The following is a 27,500-nucleotide window of genomic DNA, read 5'->3' as shown; positions in this document are numbered from 1 at the left end:
TGTTTTTTTTTATGGGCATTAGTCCTCCTTCCGCAGCTTCTTTGCGGATTTTAAAAATAGTACTAAAACTTACTCCTGTCATAGCACTTACTTTATGGGTTAAACTTCTAACACTTTCACCACTTCTTAAGTTTAGAAGATAATTAAATACATTTAAAACAATTCGTTTTGCACGGATGTTCAAGATATTCCCTTGGCTTAATTTTTGAATTTCCATTTTCAATTAACATTTATCTGTAAAGTCAGAATAACAACTGAAGAACCACAAAGCCTTATTATTATTATTTAGTCTCAGAGAACGACATAAAATCGCTGACATACGCACACCTTATTATTTTAAGTTGCAATTAGTAATTAGATATATGCGTTCCAAGCGGTCCGTTTATTTGCTTTTAAATATTTAATAGCCGACAAAGTGTAACATTTAACTGTAAAGTCAAAATAACAACTGAAGAACCACAAAGCCTTATTATCATTATTTAGTCTCAGAGAACGACATAAAATCGCTGACATACGCACACCGTATTATTTTAAGTTGCAATTAGTAATTAGATATATGCGTTCCAAGCGGTTCGTTTATTGCTTTAAAATCTTTAATAGCCGACAAAGTGCATGATTTAACTAAGCGATATTTTCTACTGATTTCTATGATTCATGGTATATGGTATTCTTACCGAAAAACAAATAAACTGTCGTTACTATAATTAAAATAAGATAAAATAAAATCATCTTTTGTAAATACTGTTTATTTAATTAAAATCATTTTCCCTACTTTTCATCTCTTGTTTCGAATGGGCACTTTTGGCCAATTACGTTAAAAAACATTAATTTAATTCATGTCTGTAAAAACTAAAATACAAATTATACAGCCCTGACTCGTGCTTGTGTTCATCGTGGCATCGTCGCGCTTCTATCGTCCATAAGAAATACATGGCCCTATCTCCGCAATGTTATTTTCTTAACGTGAAACGCTCTATAGTGTAATTTTTTCATAACTATCTTGATCTGTATTGACTGCCTGTTTTCATATCCGTATTGTTTAGGGTTATATTGATAATTTTGTATGTACTTGAATTAGTGACAATAATTTTAATATTTATTCTAACCATCTTGAAAGCCTAAAATTACATTTTAATCTGTTCGAATATTATTACGTTTTTTAATTAAATATCCACAAATATATTTAAATTAAATATATTAGTGGAAGTTGCTAGCTTTGTTTTTTTTTGAGTATTTAACTCTTACTCTAATCAATATTACATATGTCTACTTTATAATACATATAACGCCTAATACTACTCAAAACGTATCGATATAACTGCTATTATTTATTGCGTTATTCAAAAAGATTGTAGCGTTTATTTGTATTATTCAGACTGCATATCGCTAAGTCAATAGTACGATTTAAAGTAAATCTTGTTGATGTTTACATATACTTCACAGGAAATTGCAATTTACTTGAAGTCGTTGTATATTGCGTGTCAAAATTATGGGACGGAATATTAAAATATAGAGAATTTTAGATTGGTATCGTATATTCAAGCCTTATACACTGAAATCCCAACATTTATGTTTGACACAGGTTCTCACAGAAATTAAAGAGCTTATCTTTTATACATACTTCTACCATTTAAAACAGAAATGATGACAAAATATACTCACAACTTTACAATTAAAAATAAAAATATTAAATCACAACTCCAACCTGAAATTATCTTGAGTGGGATTGGAAAAGCAATTAGGGAAATGGGAAATATTAGTCAGAATTACTTAACAAATCAGTAAAAATTATAGTATGGAGGAAAATATCAATGTGTTTATGTTGGAATATTCAAACTTTATTTATCTGCAAATTTAAATAAAAACGGACCTTTAATCCTTTTTACTGAGGAAATAAAAATCGGAGAGGTATGAATTGCTCAAAAACATTAGAGAAATACTGTACCTTTTAAATGAAACCATGAAATGTATATATGTATATACACTTCTCCAAGAAAATAACGCACCACTTTGAAATATTAAAATATTTTATTATTATTTATATATATTTTTTTGCAACAAAACAAAAACAAGCAAAAAATGTACTAATTCTATAAATATACTAATTTCCAAGTGTTCACGAATTTTATTCGGCTACTGTTTAATTGTTGATTATTGTTAATTGTGTTTATTATGGAGCGTCAATCACGTAATTTAACCCGAGATGAATGTGGCCGATCAGTTATACTGTCGGAAGAAGGTTGGAGTTACCGAAGAATTGGTCGTCGGTTTAATGTGTCCCACACATCCGTCTCACAGGTGTTAGAAAGATTCCTCGAAACAGGGGATCATACTCGCAGACCAGGGCGAGGACGAAACCGGGTAACTACCCCTATCGAACACATCGAAGTCTACAAATTCAGCTACGAGACGTGCATGCTATACAAATTAGTACTGAAATTGTTCGCCAGCGACTTAGGGAATACAACTTAACACCTAGGATTGCCGCCCGAGGTCCTCTATTAACTGCAGAGCAAGGGGGAGACTACTATTTGCCAGAGAACACGTTAATTGGTTAGAGGCTGACTGGGAACGAGTGCTATTTACTGATAAATCCCGATTTTGTTTGTACAATAACGACAGACGTGTTCGTGTGTTGCGACCACCCAACGAACGATATGCTCAGTGTAACTTCTCACACACCACATTTTTTTGGTGGAGGATCCGTTATGGTGTGGGGTGGTATTTCTTTGACCGCACGTACGGACCTAGTGGTCATACAAAATGGAACTGTTACAGCTGAAAGGTACATATTGGAGATCCTGGAGCAACATGTAGTACCATTCGCTCCTTATAATGGTGAAAATTTCTTACTAATGCAAGATAATGCCAGACCTCACGCTGCACAGATCGTCAAAAATTATCTAGAAGAGGTAGAAATTAACACTATGGAATGGCCAGCACATAGTCCGGATTTAAATTCGATTGAAAATCCCTAGAATATCCTTGGTAGGCGATTAAGAGTGACACTGATCCAACCAAACAACTTACAGGAAGTGGGAGAGAGGCTGATCCAGATTTGGAGAGAACTAGACCAAAATAAAATACGGCAATTAATTTTAAGTATTGACCAACGATGTGAGTCTGTTATACGTAATAGAGGTGGAAAACACTCGTTATTAAGACTTTTTTCATATTTTAGTTTACTTTTATCATTATTTTTTTAGAATTTTCTGTTTTATTTTTTTTTTCTCCTGTACTTCAACATTTTCTGATGATTAGACAAATTGTTATAATTACTAATAAAATGTAGAATAAATCGGGTGAAGTTTTATTTTTTTTTTTCTTTGCCTGTTTACAAATAAAACTGATTTCTCGGGTGATTGACTCGGGTGCTTCGTTAGATGTGTTTTTTAATTAATAGTCTAAGTTTTCATCAATGATTATTGACATTATCAGAGTAAACTACAAACAAACAACAGAACAAAACAATAAACAGGTAAAAACTAGGTATACAAATAATAAAACTATAGCAAAAAACTCAGTGACTTGGGTGGAAAACCAGGAAAGTGTTATCTGTGTATATACTTAACATATTTTTAAATACATGATAAGAAGTATTCATAGTTCACAATGTATTTTTTATTAAATTAAGATCGATCTATTTACATAAAAAACCTAACCACCAATAAATTGGAATCTTACAGCTATCTTAGATCATACAGCTTTATATCGGTTCTGACAAATTTGTTAATTACTGGTAGTTAAAAATTAAAAATACAATTTAATTTTTATACTGTTTGCAACTTAAAGTTAAAATGTGACAGTGTACTGAAAATCGTTGAATTCTGTGAATACAAAACTGCATTATTAATAACCTTAAAATCAGAAGTTTAAAAGGCAAAATATTTTATCGATTTCAATTATCTTATGGATTATCGACAACAACTTTTTGCTGGTTCTTGCTTCTAACAAGTAATTAGGCTAGGCTGCTGTTCAATTTTATTAAGTGGCCAGGTCCGGCTTCAGATCCTCTGTGCCAATGTACGTAAATTCTCAGCGGGAAGATGGATGAATCGGAATCAGCTACTACCTCACGAAATATACCCACTACGTCACATATATCTTACTCCAATGCATTAAACAGTTTCAAATATCCTTCAATAGACCAAGGTATTATACTTTCAACCATACAAAGAATAAAAGTTTTCGAATATATAAAAGCTGTTGGATCAATAGTACAGCCCAAAAATGTTGTTTTGGGCATCCAAAACAGCAAACAACCGCATCTGCATCTACCTCTCCTCTAAATATGTAGTTGATCAATTTCTTAGCTCCCACGAATATATCAGAGACCAGAGACTCATCATATCTAATGTATGTCCTACTATACCTAATAGCATAATTGAAGAGCACTTAAAAACTATGGGTATAAAATCCGCCTTTAACATGACGTTTCTACGAGTAGGCATGCAAGACTCGTATATACACTCGAATACAGCCACGTAATCAGCTTTAGGAGGCAAATGGTCATAAGTCCTTAAGAAAATGCATCAATTCCTTACTCATTTCTAATCTCATTCGACAATACATCATATCGACTATACATTTCCATAGATGGTTTAAACTGCTCCAGATGCAAGATTGTCGGACATCACGATTCTGACTGTCCTTCTTTATCATCATCAAACAACTCAATTAATCAAATGGAAACTGACCACTACGTGAATATACATAACTCTACCAATGAAAAATATAATCAGCTACAAGATCAACCACGAAACCAATACCAAGAAGATACCGAAACATTAATGGAACCAGAACCCAATACCATACAAAATCACGCATCAGCTACAAAGGACCAAACCACTTCCTTACAAATAAATAATGAATTACAAATTTTGAATCAACCAAAAATATTCCAAGAAAATTCCTTAGTAATTGAAAGCGATAGAAAAACCACTGAAATTGCTTCTCCAACTAAAAGACAAATATCCTCTCCTTTCTCAAGAAATTCTTGAAAATGACCTACCTCCTCCCGATACTAAAAACCTAAAAAAAAGCCTAAAACCCAAGAAGATATTCTAATTATTCTAAATCAAATTAAAGAAAAAATTAAAAATAGAAACCCTTCCTTTACACTTACTTTTCATGAAATATGTGATTTTCTGGCAAATTCCCTTCACTCAAAACATCCTGAACGCATTGATAAAAATTATTCAAATGAAAGCCAAGAAATAAAAGAAATTTTAAAGTTTATATATTCTCAAATACAAAATAAAACTTAAAAAAAACAATATCACCAGATTGAAGAAGAAACTGGTTCTCAACAGTCCTTCTTTTTTCTGACGAAACTGACTAAAAATCAAGTTCTTAACAATAAATAGTTAACACATCAAGAGTTAATGGCCATGTCTAAGTCAAGTAGGAACCAAACTCATCTTACCAAATAATAGAAAAGACCAAGTCATCATCAGTTCGATTGTAGCAGCGGAAGCGAATAGTTCTCTGTGGTATCGAAGTGCTAATTAATAGAGTTGTTGTTGTTTTTACCAAAAAATGGATTTAAATTCAGATGGCAGAGGAAAATCCACCTGACAGAGGAAGGATTGACGATGTTGCTAGTAATATGGATTATGAAGTTAATGAAAAACAAAAGCAGTTTGAGGAAATTATAAATATTGATATTAATACACAATCAAAACAGGTACCGATAACAAATTCAAAAAACTTTTTACCAGATTATCAGGTAAGCAATAAAACAAATATTAATATAGGCCAGTCCATAATGTCAGAGGTGAAAAATAAATACAGTCAAGGTGACCAAGGTCCTTATTTTGTTTTTATGCAGAATAAGGAGGGTAACATTGGCCGATTGCATCGCATAGCGACAGCACGATTAATTTTAGGTGCAGTACCTGCAATTAAAGATAATATTGTTAATATTAATATTATAGGAAAAAATAAAATTAAAATTGAATGTAACACATATAAAAGCGCTAATATTTTAGTGGAATGTAAAAAATTAATAGAAAGAAATTACGATTTATATATTCCAAATTTTTTTACTCAAAAGAGTGGGGTAATTAAAGGGGTAGACAAAAATATTTCAGAAAAAGAATTAAAAGATATTATTGTTCCAAGATACGGCAATTTTAAAGTAATAAACGTTAAAAGAATAAAGCGAAAAGAAAATGATCAACTGGTGGAGACGGGTACGATAGTGGTGTCTTTCAGAGGCCAAATGAGTCCAAAACAAGTAATCATTGAACGAATGATATACCAAGTGGAACCTTACGTTCCGAGAGTAATACAATGCCTTAATTGCATTAGATACGGACACGTTACGTCACAATGTCGAGGTAAGAAAAGATGCAGCAAGTGCGGACAGGAACATGATTCAGATGTATGCGATTTAACAGATCCCACTTGTATATTATGTTTCGGAAACCATTCAGCATTAGATCGAAACAAGTGCGCTGAGTTTGAAAAACAAAAGGGCATTAAATATATAATGGCAAATGAAAATTTACCTTTCGAAGAAGCAAAGTTAAAATACAGCAGTAGCTATAGGACAGTCCTGAATTCAACAAACACAGGAAATAGGTACACAGTGACAACCAAAAGAAAATGGAGCGAAGGAACTCAAAATAAATCAGTTTATCCTTATTCAAAAGAACACGAAAATATACTGGACACTGCAAGCGCCTCTGCTTACCCGTCGCTACCAATTATAAACAACCCATTATATCAAAATCAAACAAAAATAGTCCAACAAAACTCACTAACTAGTAAACAAATTACTGATAATATAGTAACAATATTTAAAAATTTCTTAGACAAAAACTTAATTCCAATAGCAAACAAACAAATTTTAGACGACATTAAAAGTAATATAGAAAAAGTTTTAAATGGCCCTAGTAAATAATAAGATTTTACAATGGAATTCACGATCAATAGTGAACAATAAAGGCCATTTTGAAAAGTACATTTTCGAAAATAAATTCTTAGCTATTCTTTTAAGTGAAACTTGGTTAAAACCGAATTCAAAGATAAGCTTTTCCCAATATAACATCTTCCGTGAAGATAGATCAGATGGTTATGCAGGAGTAGCGATATTATTAAGAAAAAATATCAATTTTCAGAACAAATTAAATTTTTATAAAATAAATAATGTCATGTGCGTTGCAGTACAGATTAAAATAAATAATAAAATCTTAAATTTATATTCCATTTATGCAAAACCCAAGTTATGTGTGTCAAAAAACGAATGGGTTAAATTTTTTATTAGTTTACAAAAACCTTTTTTAATAGGGGGAGATTTCAACTGCCATAATAAAATGTGGGGCTGTGATGTCACCGATCAAGAAGGTCTTTATCTTTTTGAGGCTATGGAGGAATGTGGACTTAATTTCCTAAATGATGGGTCAGAAACATTAATTCGTAGACCTATGAATTTAAATAGATCTGCTATAGACTTAACAATTTGCTCTAGGGATATTTATTACAAATTTAATTGGCACACAGAAACTTTGAGTCTGGGTTCTGATCACTACCCAATAGTAATAGAATTTAACCATAATACTGATAATAACGTTACTAATAGTAATGATGTCATTGAAACTAATGATATATCTAGATCTAGAATTACATGGGATATTAAAAAGGCAGACTGGGCTTTCTTTACCTATCTCTTAAACAATGAAAAGAATAATAATATATCAGATGGTTCAGAGCAAGAATATTCCACATTTTGTGACTCAATCAATTTAGCTAGTAAATGCTCTATTCCAGAGAGGAAAAGGGGGCCCAATGCAAAATTTAATAAACCATGGTGGAATGATGATTGTAGGAACGCTATAAGACAACAAAAAGAAGCTTTTTTGCAGTTTAAAAGACTATCTAATTACGATAATTATTTAAAATACCAACAAGCAGAAGCTTATAAAAAAAGAATTATTTTAGGCAGCAAAAGAGCTTCTTGGAAAAACTTTTGTAATAGTTTAAATAAAAATACACCCATTAGCAAAATATGGAAGAAAATAAGAAAATTAAAAAACGTTTATAACCCTCCCAATAATCCGATAGTTGTAAATGAGTGGACAGATATATTTTTTAATAAAATTGCTAGACCTTGGGTTATAGAAGGAGAAATTAATCACAGGAACCCTACGGATAATAGACATGAAAATGACGAAGCAAACACAGACAACATATTTCTCACACAAGCATTTAGTCTGGAAGAATTAAAGAACTGCCTAAAAAGACATAATAATTCAGCTCCAGGATTAGATGGTATACACTATAGTATGTTGTATAATTTACCCATACATAAGAAAGTTCAACTACTAAATGTAATAAACAATATCTGGATGAGTATGGATATACCACGTGCATGGAAAGAGTACATTATAGTTCCAATTCTTAAGCCACATAAATCACCAAACTGTCCGGATTCGTATAGAGGCATTTCTCTATCATCATGTGTGCAATGGAAAGAATGATTAAATGTAGACTAGAATTCTGGTTAGAAAAAAATTCTAAAATACCTGCAACACAATTCGGCTTTAGAAAATCATGTTCTACGATGGAAAATTTAACGCACTTAATACTGGATATATATAACTCATTTTCCGTCAACAAGTCGGTATTTGCTACATTTATAGACATAGAAAATGCATATGACAATGTGAACCTACAACTTCTATACCACAAAATGAAAGAAATCGGACTGCCAGATATACTCTGCTGGAAACTTCATCAACTTTACATCAATAGAACTCTTTATCTTCAAATTAATAACAAACTAATAGGACCGAGAGTTTCAAACATCGGGTTACCTCAAGGGAGCATCTTAAGTCCAATATTATACACTATTTACACAGCTCATATAGGTCAAAGCATAATTACTAGCAAACAAGGTAAAATATTACAATTCGCAGATGATATATGCATATATGTAGATCAATTGGAAATAGAACAAGGCAGTAGTAAAATAAATACAGTATTTAAACATCTACAAGAAGACCTAGATCAAATAGCATTAAACATATCTACCAAAAAAACACAAGCTTGCATATTCTCCCGAAAACGAAACATTCCAGAAGTAGTGGAGTTGCAAAATGTCTCGTTTAAAGTTCAACCTAAAGTTAAATATTTGGGTATTATACTGGATAGGAAAATGATTTGGAAAGATCATATTGAGTACATCGTAGCAAGAGCTGACAAAGGGTACAATGCGTTACGAGCCGTAAACTATACAACCTGGGGAGCAGATCCCAACATAGCATTACTAATGTATAGATCATACATAAGATCAATATTAGATTACGGATGTTACTTTTACAATCAAGCCGCCAAAACCCATCTTCAAAAAATAGACATCCTTTCAAATAAATGCCTCAGATTATGTATAGGAGCTTTGATGAGTACTCCAATATCAAACCTAAGCGTAGAATGTAATGAACCACCACTATGGTTAAGAAGGAAAACTATGTGTGAAAAATTTATAACTAAAATGATAACTAAAGAGAGCATAATATGTAACAACTGCCACAAACTTTATATAAATGACCTAACCACTGAATACTGGAGGAAAAAGCCAACATTACTTCTTGCCGAAAGTTACAATAGAATAAGACAATTTAAAAATAAGCTATACACATCAACTCTGCCATCCATGTTTCAGATAAATCTAAACAATATACCAAACATACAACCAACCTACATGAGAGATTACTCGAAATTTCCAGTTTACTTAAGGAATGCCATGTTTAATGTGGATATAGAAACTTTATTTCCGGAACATTACCAAATTTATACCGATGCCTCAAAAATGAATTCGAGAGTGGCCGCTGCCGTGTGGGACCCTAGAACAAGGTATAAAGAGGGTATACGCCTTAATGAAAATTTTACAACATTTTCAGCAGAACTTATTGCAATACTGAGAGCAATGCAGTATATAAGCAGTATAAACAATAACGAAGAGAAATTTCTAATCCTTACAGACAGCAAAAGTGCTTTACTTAAACTGGAAAGTTTGAAGGACATATCAAACTACATATATATTGACATTATTAAAGCATATATCGCACTTAGGGCTAAGGGCAAACAAATATCATTTTGTTGGGTAAAAGCTCACTCTAATCTTAAACACAATGAAATAGTAGATACTCTAGCTAAGAAGGCCACCGAACAAGAAAATGAAAGTAAATATAAATTAACATTAACTGATGTTTACGCTAATATTACCAGCAATAAAACCAAAACCTGGCAACAATGGTATAACAACTCAACTAAAGGGCTATTCTACAAAAACATACAATTAAATATTCCAGCTAAATCATGGTTTAATCATTACCACGGCGAAAAAATCGTTGTTTCATACATATGCAGACTTAGATTTGGACACTGCCTAGTTCCAGAACACAAATTTAAAATAGGTCTTAGTGATAGTAATCTTTGTGAATGTGGTGAGTTAGGATCTGCAGAACACATGATACTAAACTGTAGACTAAAGATAATAGAAATAAATCAATTCATGAATCAAGTATATAGAGAAACCAATATTACAAGACCTTTTAATCTAAAAACAATATTATCTAGTTTAGACGAACGTGTATATGAGATCCTAATTAAACACATACTTAATATAAAATTAAAATTGTGAACTATTAATACCTGTGTTTATCCCATTTGTTTACCTATCTTTCCGTGGTCTAGTCTTGTGTTTGTGCATTGCTCTGAAAGACCCCTGAGCAGAAGTACTCCTTGTTGACATTCCTTATAATCTAATTTAAAAAAAAAAAAAAAAAAAAAAAAAAAAAAAAGAATAAATGAATAAATAAATAAATAAATAAAAAAAAAATAAATAAAAAAAAAAAAAAGAAAATAAAAAAAAAAATAAAAATAAAAAAAAAAAAAAAAAGAAAATAATAAAAAACACACAATAAAGAATAATGTTGAATAATACTAGAATATATTTTATGATTTAGATATATCTATATAAATGTGTAATATTGTATGATTGTAGCTGAAGATTAAATTATCCATTTATTGTTATAGAATCTAGGTATATCTTTAAAATACAAAATCTTATTTTAATAGTAATATGTGACATAAATATCTGTAGAGCAAAAATAAGTTCGGCTAATGGATTAAGTCCACAGTCAGGAAATTCGATGACACACACACACACCAAGTCATCATCAACCGACTCGGAATAGGACATACTTTCCTTACACACAAGCATATTTTCAACCAGGAGGCTGCTCCGATGTGTACCAAGTGCAACACTCAGTTGTCAGTGAAACATATAATTGTTGAGTGTCCAGTGTACCAGAACGAAAGAATCGCGTGTACCCTTGATGATAATTTAAAAAGTATACTAACGTCAAATTTACAGTCTTTATTAAGTTATCTTAAAATGACTAAACTATAACCAGATTGTAAGAAATATTTTTTATGTAACAATATGTATCTTACTGTTTGTGTATGTCCCCCCCGCTAATAACCCTTAGTGGTTGATGCGGATATATTTGTTTAAATAAAAAAAAATTTACGGCGGTGTCACTAAACTTGTTTGAAATAGCATGATAATTTGAAATGTAAAAATGACAAATAATTTTTAAAATAAAAAAAATAGGTAACACTAGAATTACAGAGTGACAAACAATACAAGTAAATAAAATAATTGAAATTGGTAAATTAAAATAGTTAAAAAATCTAAAGACCAAAATATTAGTTAGGTAGACATATTAGTCTACCGTAAGTATAGTATAATTGGTATTATTGAATGCGTTTACAGCAAGGGTGGCCTGGTATAGAGCAAATAGTTTAGCACAGTAAGCGGAGTTCTCTGAAGGGAGTTTATATTTATTTGTCGATGTTTTTTTTTAATGGCATAGACATTAGTCATTCAGCCAGTTGCAATTGATTTTCCAATCAGACAAATACACAACTCTATACCTAATCGAAAACTAACGGATAATTAATAGAAGAATATACGACAAGGAAACTTACAGGGTCACTTGTTTCTCGTCTAGGGGCCCATCAAGACATTCTTAGTAGACAAACAAAACTGGACCACGAATAAGGTGTTATAACATTTAGGGTAAACAAAGGATACAAATCTAAATTTCCACACGATCATGAAAAATTCCATTCTCGCGTACAAATTCTATAGAACTGTGCATGTGTCTGACAAGAAATCTATAATGATATTATATACTTGTTGTGAGCCTGTAGCCAGTTGCGACTGGATATTAAATGGTGCATACATATTAAATTCAATTAATTTTTTGTAGAGAGAGTTTATCACGGTAACCCCTACGCCAGGTAAGTATGATTTGTCGATGTTGGAGTTATAACTGCAGCACCAGTACTTTCATTTGGTTTAGATGCATCTGTGTATAAATGTGTATAATCCTTGTAGTTGTAAAGCATACTTCACGGCGCACAAGCAGACGGTTCACCAACTTCACAATAAACATTTTCGATTGGTGTTGTGAGAAAAGCTCCAGACATTATACGTAAAGAGAGATTGTGGAGACTGTCAAGTTTTTTAGCAGTGTCTTAGACGTAAAATACAAAGTAGATCCATAATCTAATTTTGATCGGATTAATGTTCTGTATAACATCAAAAGTGTTTGGCGATCCGCACCACATTCTTTATTGGACAGAGTTTTTTGAATATTTCATCGCTTATGATAAGATAAGATCAAATTATTATCTGAAGTTTCCAGCTTAGAGTTTCTTCGAATGTCATGCCCAAGAACTTCATTGACGTTACACGTTTTAGATTCTCATCACATAGTCTTGTGTTGGACATCTTTGTGACATTTTTCTTAGAAAACAGGATAAAACGAGTTTGTTTAGTGGAAAAACAGAAACCTGTTTTTTATGACAGGAGTTCTAAGTATTTTATAAAGTTCTGTGTATGACAAAATATATTTTGTATATTTTTACCTTTGCAAAAAACTATAAGATCGTCCGCGTAGACTCTTGCTTTTATAGGCGATTATAGGTTTTTGACAATATCATTGATTGCCACTATAAAGAGGGTTGGACTTATAACCGAGCCTTGAGGCTCGATGTGATGTTGTGTTGTTTTTCCTAACTTTGAAAGTTGTATTTTAAAAGAAGTTTTTAATAAAGACTAGGCAGTGACCTTGTTCCAACTATGTAATTTTTTTATTACATAATCGTTCCGGGCTATATCGAAAGCTTTTGATATGTCAAAGAAAACCGCTAGACATATTTACCCCTTAGTGGAAATACTTCAGAAATATCACTTTGCAAATCTATGATATTATCTATGGTTGACCTTTGCTCTCTAAATCCACTTTGTTCTGGAATAATTAAATCTTGTCTCTCCAGGTGTCATCTTAGTCTATTATTAATAATTTTTTCTAGTAAATTATATATGAGCGATAGATGGAAGGTACTAACAGTGTGTTGTGTAATGGGTATATTGGGATATTTTATATATTTTGTGTTTCTGTTAATAGGGCTAATATTTATTTATGTATTTCCTGGAATAAACTAACAGAAAATGTTCTTAGGTATAACAAAATGCAAAGAACTGACTTAAATATGACCTAGGCCAACTCATTTTTTAAAAAACCATGCTCTTGGGTATAGTTCTTTGTAGTTCTCATTTTTTATGTCACTAGTATAAGAATTAACTTTTGTTTTTCATTCTAATAAAAAGAACGAGAGTACTTAAGATTTATTTTAAAGCATTTTAGACAAAATTGGGAACGGATTTAGTTCTCATTTAATCTTAATTAAATTATACTCTCGGTATCAGCTAATTTAGATTTAAATAATAAATAAAAACAAATAACTTAATTATTAAGTTTAATAAACGCATACAAAAGTCTTGATAATTGTTTAGATTGTAGTTCATTTCCAATAATAAAGTTCATAAAATCAAGCTTTCTATTATTAGCTAAATCATGTCAGATACTTATGTAATATTATCTTTGATTTATTACTGATACTCGTAGATATATTATTTTTCTTTGTATTTAAATACTTTAAAGTATTATTGCTCTTATAGCCAATGACAGCAGATGTTTTGAACATAACTTGTTTCTATACAATATCTGACAATGTATCAGATATACTCGATAGTCTCGATATAATAAAGACCTTCCACCCCCTGACAACATTACTGTTATTTGATATACATGCAGCTTTTGATATACATGTTAAAATTCCGTACAAAATAGGAAGTGAGATGATCTGTAACATGAAAGCAAATTGAATTCTAGAAAGTTGAAAATTCTTCTTATTTTTAAAAATACATCGATACTTACTTATAACGTAGGAGTCAGATAGAAGTAAACTAAATAATACTTGAGCAATATTGAGAGATTTTTATTATGTTAAAAATGCGAACTGTGTATTTATAATAAAAATTAGAGTTGATGCCGTTACTTTTCGTTACATTTCTATACTGTATCGATTTTCAATGGACTACCTATGCTCTGACATTACAATGTCAGAGCTGTGTATTTGTCCCATAAGAAGTTGGAAGTATTGGTTTTTTTTTAATTGTTTGAAGAATAAATAAAGACTTTTGGTTACGAAGATTCATTTTGAGCGATGGTGTTATTTTTGGTTCGTGAATTTGTAAGGTAAAAATATCAAAGTATTCAGAATATTTACTATAAAAAATATACATGTTTTAAGGTTATATTATTGTTTGGTTAAAACTTTAATTAGTTTTAATTTTATCTCAACTCTGAGATAGCGCGTTGTCAATATTAATCAATAAATCATTGATATGCGAAGTTAAAAAATAATTAAATTACCGTTTTATTCTTTTTTAAGTGCTAGTGATTTTATTCCCTAAAATGCTAAATATGTTTAATTTCTAGTAGTTTAAGTAGTGACGTTTAAATAATAATTACGAATATAAGTGGGGTTATAATAATATGTTGTTTAAAATGTGTAGTTTATTAAATTAAAGTGTTAAGTTACTGATTTAAGTGTATATTCTGATCTGAAAAGCCTAAATGTCAACAAAATTCTCGATAGAAAAGAAAGGAATTCTCTAGAATACAGAATTTAACCTTTGTTTACCGAAGAACTTTCTCGAATATGATTATGTCTGTGGATCGAACATATACTTTTTCCAGAACATTCATACTCTGAGATAGCGCGTAATAGAACAAATCGAACAGGATTTGCTTACCAGCGGTTTCTGGAAGATTGAAAAGGTATAAATACTCGGTGATTTGATTCAAGATGGCCAGTTTTAGTATGAAAGTTAGTTAGAGTCAGTCAATCAGGTTACAGTTCAGTAAGTTCAAGATAGTCAGAAGGTCCAATTGTTCAATATCGTGAGTTAAATGAAGATTAAGAAACAGTATAAAGAAAATATTATTGAAGATTAAAAATTATTGTATGTATAAATGGTGATTGGATAATGGAAGAAGTATTAATATTGAATATTAAAATTATATAATACTATTTGGTGATTGGATATTTGGTATATATTGAAAAGATGAATAAATATAAATGAGGTTTGCTGGTTTGCTTGGTGGTTTAATAAATGCTTAACAAGAAATATATTTTAAATTGGTGGAAGCTGATAATTGGAAAAAGTAATTTCACAAAACAAGATAACCGAAACACGAAGACATTGAGTTGGTGAATTAGAATCAATATAGTGGAAAACAGTTCATTTAGGCATCAGTGACAGAAAGGTACAAAATTTTGTTAATATAATTTAGTTAGTGTCATAACAATTTCAATTTTGAAGATAGTTTGTTTAAATTTTACATTTGTCTATAGAATTTAATTAGGTTTCATAAGAATTTCAATTTAAAGATAGTTTATTTTAAATTTACATTGGCTAGGTTAGATATATATGTGTGTTTCATAATAGATATAATAAAGATAATTTAAAAAAGTACTTACAAACTAATTCTTTGAGAACCGCGATAAAAAACCCTATATATTATATTATTAAAAATACTCATTGCTCATCATTCACAATAATACATCATAACAATATATAGATATATAATATATATATATATATATATATATATATATATATATATCATATATATATATATCGGACTATATCGACTGTTGCTTGTTTTTGATTTTGTTTCTTATTTTGTAATTTTTAGGGTAGATTTTTGCTGTTGCATAGCTTTTTCACAAGAGCAGTTCCATGGAACACTTTTTGGTTTGGATAAAATGCCTGATTTCCCTATAGTGTCCCTCAGCAGCAAAGATGATGTTGTCAGATGTCAGATAGAGAGAGTTAACTCAGAAATGATTCACTAATATAATTAGAATAAAAAAACTTTTTGTCAATACAATTTTTTTCATTGTTTAAAACATTTAAATTTGACTATTAAAATTTTCAGCTTTGTGTCGTTTACACCAGGGGTATATTTGATAAAGATTTTAGCAAATATAATTAATTGTAGTTAGTTCTAATAATGAAGCTAACAACATTATTTTACCAATCAAACGGTGGTTGGTTGTATAAATTATGCATCTAAAAATATAAAATCAAACATTTAAACTATAGCAGACGAATGGGATATGTGATGAGAAATAATAAAGTAGATATTTGCTTACACAAAGTAAATGAAGATTTTACGTGTACAATTTTCATGAAGTATTTCCGTTATATACGAAAAGGGTTCAAAGCTATTTGGCCAACGTTTTGTTAAACAAAATGGGGACTAACTATCAACTACAAAGAAGAAAAAATGTCCAGACTAGTTATTGTACGCGTACTGTATAGTCAAATGTGTATGGAAAATGGTGTAGTTTTGATTATCTTCTCTAATGTTTGCACATAAATATAAACTTTTGAGATAAGCTCCGTACGAAGTAGGAATATTCACTAAAATACTGAAAGTATTATACAATTTATGCAAATCATTCCTTTTCGCGGAACTAGAAATAAATTATTGTAACAAAAAAGTATAAACGTGGAAAGGTGTATTTAATCTGCGTAACTTTATAGTAAATCTCATCAATAAATATGCTTTATCCATGTATTTTGGACAAATTTTGGTTATAATAAATTGGTAGGAATGCTTTTTCTAATTTAAAATATTGTTTTTTGCCCTTGCTGAAGCATCATTTAAAATTATGTATCTTTTATATGAAAATTATCTATTAAGATGCCTTCTGCGTTACCAAAGATCAACCATAATTATGGCAAAATTGATCTTTGGTTTATTTTTATTTGCTAATAAAGATAATAAGCTAAAAATTTGAATACGTCTTTATTTTGATGGTATAAAACTTACCTCCAAAAGTCTCATATAATCCACGTGTCCGCGACTTAGTATTTAAGGTCCAAAGGTCCCGAAATGAGTTTTCTGCAAATATCTCGTTTCCCTTACACTTTATAACATTTTAGTGGTAAGAAAAATTGTAGAATTGGAAAATTCTCCTAAAAAATTTTTTGTCTAAAGTACTTTTATGTACACTTCATCCCTTCATTAAGATAGAGCGCAAAGAGTGGGGGGAGGATTCAATAAATAATAAGTTATATAGGAATTATTCACTTAAAATACTATAGTATCATTAACAGCTGTATATACGATTAAATAAGATCAAGTGGCAGAATTCAACAATAATCATTTTTATATTTTAATTAAATACTGAAAAAAATCATATTTATTAATTTTTTAATTATATATTTATTTATTAATCCAATAATCGATTTATAAAGTTACAAATATAATATATATTCTTTTATTATGTACTGGTTAATATTTGTGTATTCAATTTTCTTCTTCATCAGTCTTCTTCTTCTTTTTCATTTCTTCTTCTCTCTTCATCCTCTGACTTGCTCAATATCGGATTTCATCATATCATTCTCGTTTATTAAATATCAGAATAAAATATTCCAAGGAAAATCAGGTGCATATTCACTTTCTTCTCATTGAATCATCGAAGTTGATGAAGCGTTATGACATGATGACATTACACTAGCCCACATAATTAAAGTACACTGCAATCCCTGATTTCCTGCATCCGCAATTAGAACCCACAACCTTTTCTTGCAATAGCAAAATATTGTATTCAGCTAGTCTATCTGGTGCTGGCGGTATTAATGTTGTTATTGGTTCCAGAAATTCATTTTGCATTACCCAGACCGAGTTCTTGTCGTTCTAAATCATTCCCAACTAAATTTGGGTCTGATAATAGACAACGAATAATATGCTGGCGAGCTGCTGCACTTGAAGGAGGATGACTTGATTACTGCACTGGGATTTGTTGAGTCTTGTTGATTTGATGAACTAGGTGTATCGAAAAGAGTCTATATTCGTCTTCTGATGTTGGAGCATTGTACGCAGCTAAGAATATTACGTACTCCATTTTCAAATATTTCTTGTACCAGAGCAGTTGTTTGTTGAAATAGTTGAGGTGACAGATTGTAAATGGTGATTTTTTCGAACATTTTATTAATCGATATTTTACCTTCCTATAAATATCGCCTTTCCTATAAAGTGCATATCAACATCCACTAAACGCGTGTAAAAATATGATGTGTTTCTAGAATGAGGGTATTTATCAAAACTTTTTCAATGGATATAATTTTTGTCTCCGCATTACCCTTACCAATTAAACAAAAATTACTGTTGAAGGTGAATGAGCTCGTCCCTAGCAAGATAACTAGCAAATCAATATCTCTTCTCCTACAATGACGGAAGTTTTTCCTACATGTTTTAGACTCGCAATAAACTGTTTCTACAATGGGAACTATCAGCATCAGTCTCTGGCTTGTTTTTTTAACAGCTTTTAATTTGTCCGATAAGCATGTCTATAAAGATTTTTTTATTAGATAGTGTTCGATAAAATTGTTCTTGGCTGATAGGCCACATTCATTGTTTCATCAAAACGGAGTTCCGTAAGATTTTGAAATACCGGCAGTTCTTCTTAGTTGTTCCATGGCATTAATGTTCTTTAGTGTAGTCTGAGTAACCACTCAAATACAACAACGATACGCTTATGCCAAATGTGTTTTGATAAATATCTGACGTATTTATATAAAATATTACAGAAATTATCATCTTTTATTCCATACAACGCAGTGCAAAAGAAATCCACCATCGTTAAAATATGTAGTAGTATTTAAATAATATATATGACCGTCATTTCTTATCAATACTTGCAGTTTTTAATGTGTGTAAGCTACGCCACATATACTCACAGAGGACACCTTGTGATATTAACTTGATTACACATAAAACACAAATCATGCCATTGCAATTAAAAATATTCCACTCAAAATTATACGTCTATCGGATGCTACGATCGTTTTCAACTGAACGATAAAATAAATTTTTTTCGGTAAAGAAATACTAACGCAGAGAAATATGCTACCTACCAGTTCCATCATCAAGTGAAATATCCCTTTCACCCTATTGTGCGTATATACATAGAAGTCCCAAACTCATTCCGCCACAGTGTGTAGAAAGTCATATTAAAAAAAAAACCGGTTAGGTCCATATATAACAACGGCGCAACTGCTACAGCTTCGCAGAAACAGCAACCGTCCGGTATAAGAGATTTGTATTTCGAGATAAAATATACCGTAGTAATATGGCGAAAAGTATTTTATTTAATCTATTGTTTGTTTTTAAAATAAATAAATATTAATATAAAAATATATATTTTATAATTAATATCTATAAATATAGTTTATATAAATAATAAATAATAAAAATTATGATAATAATAGTATTTCCAAGTGAATAATTAACTATATAACTTATTATTTATTGAAATCCTACCTGGCTGACTTCGCGTTACCATATCACAGGTAAGCGGTCCCCCAACTCTTTGCACTCTATCTTAAGAAAGGGTTGAAGGTACATAAAAGTTACGTGAGCCAAAATTTGAAGAGAAATTTTCCATTTCTACCTTAAAATGTCATATAAGTGAAAGGGAAACGAGATATTTGCAGAAAAACTCATTTTCGTGACTTTGACATATAATATCTTAAGTCGCGGACCCGTATATTATATAAGGAACTTTTGAGGTAAGTTTTATACCATCAAAATAAACACGTATGCAAATTTCAGCTTATTATCTTTCATTCCGAGGTTTTTCCCCCTTTTTTGCCTTATTTTACTAACTATCAAAACAGTTTTTAAAAAAAACCCAGCGGGCATGTCAATTTTTGGTTAAAGAGGGGACATATTTTTCCGGTATTTTGATAATTTTACTTTTACTCCTAAGCCAGGGAGAATCAACACCAACAATTTTTTAATGTCAATCGGAGTCAAATAAAATATTATTGAAAGACCCTGGCTATACATGCCAAAAGCCCTTGAAAGTCCTATACATTAGTCTTTAAATTCGGGCCAAGTAGGGGAGGGGAATCTTGTACCTTTGGGCGCTTGTAGTCTTGGACACTGTCATTAAAATTGTTGTTTTCTCCGAGTTGGAAAAAATTTTTGCTTTAACGTTCTGCTATTGACCACATGAGGTCGGTACAATAGTTTCGCTTCATAAATATAATGATTTTAAAATTTTAGTCAGGGCTTGTGAATTTTTCGTGTTAACAGTAAATAATTAGCGAGAACATACAGAGTCGGTTTCTTACAAAGTGTGGCTGGTTTCATCTACAATTTCCCAAGTAAAAAATATACTATGTTTTATATTTAAAACTTATGTTCACCCAATTAACCTTATCAATTAATTGTGTTTTGGTAGTCGTAAAACATTGTTGTAACTTGGGACATTACGTTTGTTGTACCTTTGGCCTGCCAGAGGTACAACTGGCAATTGGCAGGTATTACAGGTACAATACAAGACAAAACATTTTACTTTTTCAAATTTATCGTAATTTCACTAGAATAGACACTAAAGTAAGGCGAAATCGGCACTGACGTGTGGTTTTTAATAATGGGAAATAAATAATTTCAAATCAAAAGGAAGCTCAGTGGTATCTTTGCATTAATATCAACCGCGCATTAAGGCAATTTTTATCGCTACATGTCATTGATACAATAGGAAAAAGGGTAGAACAATATATATCTAGACATGCAATTAAAACAAAAAGGAAATCAAACCCTAGAAATTAAAATAAGGACACAATTGTCATGGGCCTGCGTTTGGTAACTTGAGCTTTATTTTAAAAGACCGAAAAATCCCAATAAACTTACAACAAAAAACCCTAATGACACTGTATACCTACATGTTGCTAACTTATGGATTGGAAACACAAAAAGTGGGCCTAAATAACCCCAAAAAGAACAAAAAAATGTCAGACAATTGAGAGTAACTCAACGGGACATGGAGAGGGCCATGTTATATTATAAGCCTCAGGGACAAGCACCAATGCTACGTCGACGAAACCGACATCATGGGAAAAAAATAGGCGATATTGAGATGGCGTTGGGTAGCACAATTTAGCAAGACAAGGACACCATTAGTATGGACTCCATAAAGTGACATATCTGGAGGACCCTCGAGAACAAAAGAAGCGTGGGAAGACCCAAAAAAAGATGCATAGATGATATAAACACGCTGTAGCTGGAAAGCAGTGAGATGAGAAACGCAAAAGATAGAAAAGCGTGGAAGCAATTAGAGAGGAGGGCCCTATGTCCAACAATGGATAAATGAAGGCTGAAGAGAAGAAGATGATTTATTAAACCCCCACTGCACTTACGGCTATAAACTTTACAAAATTTATACTATAATGCTTTTTACTTAAAATAACAAGTAAAATGACACCCAAACTTCTTTACAGAAAAAATTCCAACGAAATAAAAGTGGAATAAAAAGAGACCAAGGTGAATGTAGGTGCTTGCAGAAAGCTGTCCGCAGACGTCCTCAAAAAATAAAGACCGGTTAGACAAGCTGCCAAAAAAATATGATATTGTCGATCAACCTGATCTAATCATATTCGAATTCATGTAATCTCCGAACGTCCTACATTCGAATACAACGCGAACAACGATGTTAAAAAAGGATACACTTGATCAAGAGTCACAGTGTAAAGCAGTACTTGACACAGGCAGCATCGCTTCATTCACTCACAAAAAAAGATGCAAGAATCTTAGCATTTCAGTACGCACGTGAAAACAAGATAAAAAAAACACCAGACAGTTGGACTTCAAATGCAACTGGCACGGCAAAGATGGCTAGGAAACTTCATGAATCGGCATCCATAATTGTCTTATGAGGAAACCGGGAGGCTACAAGCCTGGCAATGTCAACCATGTTTTAACAAGGAAAATATCCAAGCTTTTTTCAACAAGCTTAAACAGTAATGTCACGCTATAAGTATTCCTCTGCCAATATCTATAATTTAAATAAAACCGGGATTCTCCGTCCACATGCCTCACCCTAAGATTATAGGCATTAAAAGGTATAAAAGCAACAGGGGTAGTAAGGACATCCGAAGAGAAGAGGGATAAATGAAACTTTGATTGCTGTGGTAAATAGCATCGATGACCATGTACCGCCCATGTAGATATTCCCTCCGCGTGTTTTTCCAAGTACCCACAGTTACATGGTGCACCACCCGGGTTCAATAGGAGGTGGCAAAATCAGGAACAATGATAGTCAAACAAAAAGCTTTTATACACTACTTGCAGCATTTTGTACCCACGTTAAGCCGAGAGACGCAAGAATAAAGTGCTACTATACTCGATAATCACGAGTCCATATTGCAGTTTCCGGAATTGATTGGCAAAGGAAAATAATATGGTGCTATATACGTTGCCGCCGACATACCTTGCACAGACTCAACCTCTTGACAGGACTGTTTTTGGACCGTATAAAACCTACTACGACACCATAGCTAATGAGTGGAATGATGACCCCATATCTGTGACCGTCCTAGTAAGCTTGTATGACGTAGCTGAACTCGTAGGCAAGGCATTTGCAAACGCATTAACCCCTGAAACATTTGTTTGCAAGTTACCCCTGTTAATTGAAATATATTTGGCGACCCACGTATATATGTCGTCCCCTATGTAACAAGTCGCCCCAAATCCAGAATCTAGAAGAGACTCCTATTACGGCATATTGCCCAGCAAGCCTTCACTATCCGACAAATCCATCAACATCAAAAACTTGACAAACCGTCACTTTCACTGCTAGTCTAATGACAATAAGTCAAAAAAACGCTGACTCAAAGCCCGTATTGTACTACTGCGCCCATTATCGCCAAACCCCGTAGCTCGAAAGACTTTCTTAAAAAGGGACGAAAGCGTGGTTAAACAAGAATTTTGACAGACACCCCGGAGAAAGAGGAACTATTGCATAAGCAAGGTAAAAAAAACCAAAAGTCAGTCAAAAGGAAGGGTTCTCTGCCGATAGTTCAGGAGGTAGCTGATGAAGAGATGAAAAATATAGAAAGGATTCAAGTGACGAGGAGTTACAAACTTTTCTGGCCAAACTAAAATGAACAGGAAAGTTAAGAAATACGAGCTCTTCTAAGTTAACAGAAGATGATTTTGTTCTCGTAAAATTGGTCAGTACAAAAGGAATATTGCACATCTATGTACCAAGATAGTTCGAGATTTTTAATTGGTTGCCAAATATTTAAAAACAGTAATTGGAAACACTAAATTTTATCAATTTAGATGAGGAAGTCTCTTGTGTCTCCGAAGCGGACATACTAAAAAAACTGCCCCTTCCCTTACACATTGGTTGAAATATCACATCGCCAACAAAATATGATGTTCATTTAATGTTAACTTTGATACATACAATGTAAAGTAATCATGTTGTCATCTTATAATGATGTATAAAAAAAGATCCGTTCGTTTTCTGTTGTATTCGTCTTAATCGAAGGCAATTTGTTCTCTGACCACAGGACAACAACATAATTGGGGACCAAAGGTACACACAGAATCGTACCTTTGCATGACCTGTCAAAAAAATTTAAATTTTTTTTAAAAGGTAACATAAATCGAATCCATAAGTCCCTTTGTCATTTATATATAAAGGATTGTATCTACTTCTGTACGCTTCTATGATTACTATAAAGGAATTTTTAAACATTTTGAGCCAAACGATATGAAATTTGCCCACAAGGTTAAACACTCCTCCCCAATACTCTATTAGAGGAAGAAAAAAAATTAATAAAAAAACTCCCAACGTCCCATACAATCATAAAAGTTTGTTCGAAACATTTCTCCAACATTCCTAAGCATTTGCGAATTGAGATGTAGGTATTCAGGACAATTAGTTTACACAATATTTTAAGGATAAAAGTGGTGTTCTATAGTTTTACGTTTTAGGGACCCCACAAAAAGTCTGCAAAAGACAAAATCTGGTGACCGAGGAGGCCATTCGATCTTGCCTGTCCTCTCAATTCAATTGCGAGGAAAATTTTGGTCTTAATAATGACGATCAAGTAAAGAATAATGCAAGATGCGCCCTCCTGTTCAAAATTCAAATGATTGTACAACATATTGTTTGATTTTGGCTTACTAATAGTGCAACATAAACTGAAACGGTGCGGAAGTTATAATCATCTCCATTAAGTTTCTTCAAGAGTATTTTATATGGATGGATTTTTTCTTCTTCAAAATGCTGTGACACAGATCTGTTGATTCCAGATACAAAATGCAACTCAACCTTGTATTTTACATGGAGTCCCCTAGTCTGAACATGCCGTAATACTGTAACTTCACTAGGTTCATTAACTATAGGCCCTCAGCTTCTTGTTTTTATCTACCTCATTCCCAGCATTCTAAAATTATTTTCTTTTTCTCTTCTTGTAGTGCTTATCCATTTGGGATGTTGGCGACCATCATGGCAATCTAATATTATAGCTGAATGCTGCTCTGAACAGATTTTTAGTTGTTTTATTAAATCCCATACGTAGATTTTTTAGCCTAGTCCTTGTTTCCTTCTACTTTTCTTGTAGAAATACTCCATCATCTTTCGCTGTTCCTTATGATGTGGACCAAGGTATTTCGATTTATAAATGTTTTTGTTGTGGTTAACAACTCATTTCCATTGTACATTCATTAATAAACCGTTCTGGTATAGTAGTGTGGTCCGATATATAATATCATCGAAAATCGACGATATAAGTCATATTTTGACATAACAAACATATATAGATATCCGGATTGAGATAACCTTTTTGGACACGTTCTTTCATCGCAAGGACTAAATTAGTTTTTCATCCTCGGAGGATGGTAAGAGTGGTAGCCGTATGAATCTATTGCTACATGATCTCACACCACTCTTACGTAATTTTTTGTTGAAAATTCATATCCTCTAAGAACTTATTAATAAATTAATTTTTAATGTTGCCCTGTGTTAATATAGAAACAACATAACTTACTAATGTCACAATCAGTGCCCTCAGCACAAATAATTTCTGCTCCAACAAGTGTGTATTTTTATGCCCTTCCATATATTCCCCCCGAAACTACCCGTTGATCTCACTAAGATTTTATGACTTTAAGATATCAAAAATAGCTAACTAAGAAACATCAAAACCATACGTCAGCGGTATAGCAAAATAAACAACCCCTAACCACTCTATAGACTACGATGTTGTTTATTGCATTCAATGTACTGAAATGTCCATCCACCTCCATACCTAAAACTGGAAGGAATCTGTCTAGAGCCCGTATCATTACTCAATAAGAGTGATTGTAGATTAAAACAAACCTACTTTTGCCTTTGGCAAGAGCATACTATCGATCTAGACCATAAGATAGATTTTCTAACAAATATAAAAAATATTAGCCAGAGAGAAAAATAATTTAAGAGAACCCTTCTTAGAGATGGTACGATATCAGCAAGAGTGATAATAACAATCTTTATAGAGATCCTGAGATCCAGATCTAGCCAAATTTACAATTTTATATTGACTTTTGACTGAGCTATTTTGCATCTCAGAGTTTTTTTTGTTTCTTTTCTGTTTTTTTTTAAATTTCATTAGGATTGAATATTTGTGATCATACTTCAGTTACTAATTCAGTTTTGTATTTTGTTTGAGTTTTATTTTTTCTAAACCTATTTACTAAATACTAATTTTCTTCGATTGCTTATGTTATAAATAACCATTTTTATTCCCGCGTAAATTCAAGTTGGTAATTACAGTTTGGTAGTACTCAAAATTCCATAAACAGTATTTGGTGGAGACGATTATTCTTCAAAGTTGTTTGGGTTTGGGTGGACCATTATTGTCAAACAATAATTGTCCACCCCACTTTCTCTTTCGGCTCGTGAAATGTGACTGAAATCTAAGCTTGCAACGACGACTGTTTTAAATGTCGTCCTTCATTTTGTTTATAACTTTTAACGTATTTATTAATTTTAAAGTGTTTTTTAACAGTAACATTTGTTAAGTTAGTTGCAACTCTGTATTATCATGTTTATTTAGACGATTGTTGTTTATGCCCACGAATCTTACATTCGGATAAGTTTTTTTATAGTGTTTTTATAGCCTTTTTTTGGCACCATTCAAATTGTTACAACATAGTAATTTTCTTTCGTGTAGACCTTGATAAAGGTGGAAAAAAACCACCGGAAAGCTTGGATTCAGATATAAATAGTACGCCTTAGCAAAAGGCTCTATTTTTTATTGACTACCACAACCCCCAAAAAGAAAAAGTATTTTACATATATTTTTTCCAAACTAGTCTAAAAAACTTTGGACTTACTTTTTTCTACATTGTAGTATGGGGTTTTTATGAGGACATCAGACTCAATACGGACCATTATCTTGTGTCGTATCTAAAGAAATGGGGCTAATGTGAACACCCAAACTGGCAGCGTTAAGGAACAGAAAGACTTTTTTAATTAAGTGTCGAAAATGCAGATGGTTTTCTCCGAACCATATCACGTTTGACAAATGTGATCTACTTACTTCATCATAGGAGAGGGAGAGATAGATTTTCGTGCTAAGGGACTTAGTAAAAGGTTTGGGAAAAAATATTCTCCATTTAGAGAAATTAAGATTACTTTTGCTGATGTTAATCATTTAGAAAATAAGCTAAAAGATCTCTCCAGGGCCAAATCAAAATCTATACTTAATTATTACACATATGTTGAGTTCAAACGTAGGCAACAAGTAATTTATAGCAATCTTTTTCCCTAAAATTACGAGAACCAATATCAATAAATTTAATAAGTTCAGATTAGATAGTTTTGACAGTATTGATTTCAAGGGAGAGTTGGTTAACAAACCTCACCGACTGTGAATTTCCCTGTAGAAGATAAAAAGTTGTTGGGCTTTAGGCCCTAGACATCGAAAACATTTCTAGACTTAAGAGACCAAGTGAGAATGTCGATAAGGACATTCTAAGGTCCAACGCAACTAATATAATTACTAAATTTCCTCAACAAAGACTGAAAAAGACCATTCTTAAATAAATATCTATATCAAATGCAAAACTTTTTTTGAAACATCACCCTGAGATCAAGATTGTCCAGAGCGACAAAGGCAATGTCACAGAGTAGCAATGTACACTAGGGACTATACACAAAAAATGTGATGACGTACTCACCGACACGAAATATTAACTCTGTAGATAGCGCGT

General features: G+C 32.0%; 2 protein-coding genes across 2 annotated transcripts; both read left to right on the top strand.

Moving 5' to 3' along the window:
* The first annotated feature begins 5,554 nt into the window (after window positions 1–5,554).
* Window positions 5,555–8,483, top strand: LOC140431575 (uncharacterized). Its single transcript, XM_072519470.1, has 3 exons — window positions 5,555–5,840; window positions 7,294–7,827; window positions 8,068–8,483. The coding sequence occupies exons 1-3, from the start codon at window positions 5,555–5,557 to the stop codon at window positions 8,481–8,483; spliced, it is 1,236 nt and encodes a 411-aa protein (XP_072375571.1).
* Window positions 8,480–16,287, top strand: LOC140431574 (uncharacterized). Its single transcript, XM_072519469.1, has 3 exons — window positions 8,480–10,451; window positions 12,285–12,315; window positions 16,128–16,287. Exons 1-3 carry the CDS (start codon window positions 8,480–8,482, stop codon window positions 16,285–16,287), a joined length of 2,163 nt encoding a protein of 720 aa, XP_072375570.1.
* Window positions 16,288–27,500: the final 11,213 nt, after the last annotated feature.

The sequence above is a fragment of the Diabrotica undecimpunctata genome, unplaced genomic scaffold (genome assembly GCF_040954645.1).
Source record: "Diabrotica undecimpunctata isolate CICGRU unplaced genomic scaffold, icDiaUnde3 ctg00001371.1, whole genome shotgun sequence".
NCBI classification, from domain to species: Eukaryota; Metazoa; Arthropoda; class Insecta; order Coleoptera; family Chrysomelidae; genus Diabrotica; species Diabrotica undecimpunctata.
This window is presented reverse-complemented; position numbering and strand designations above follow the sequence as displayed.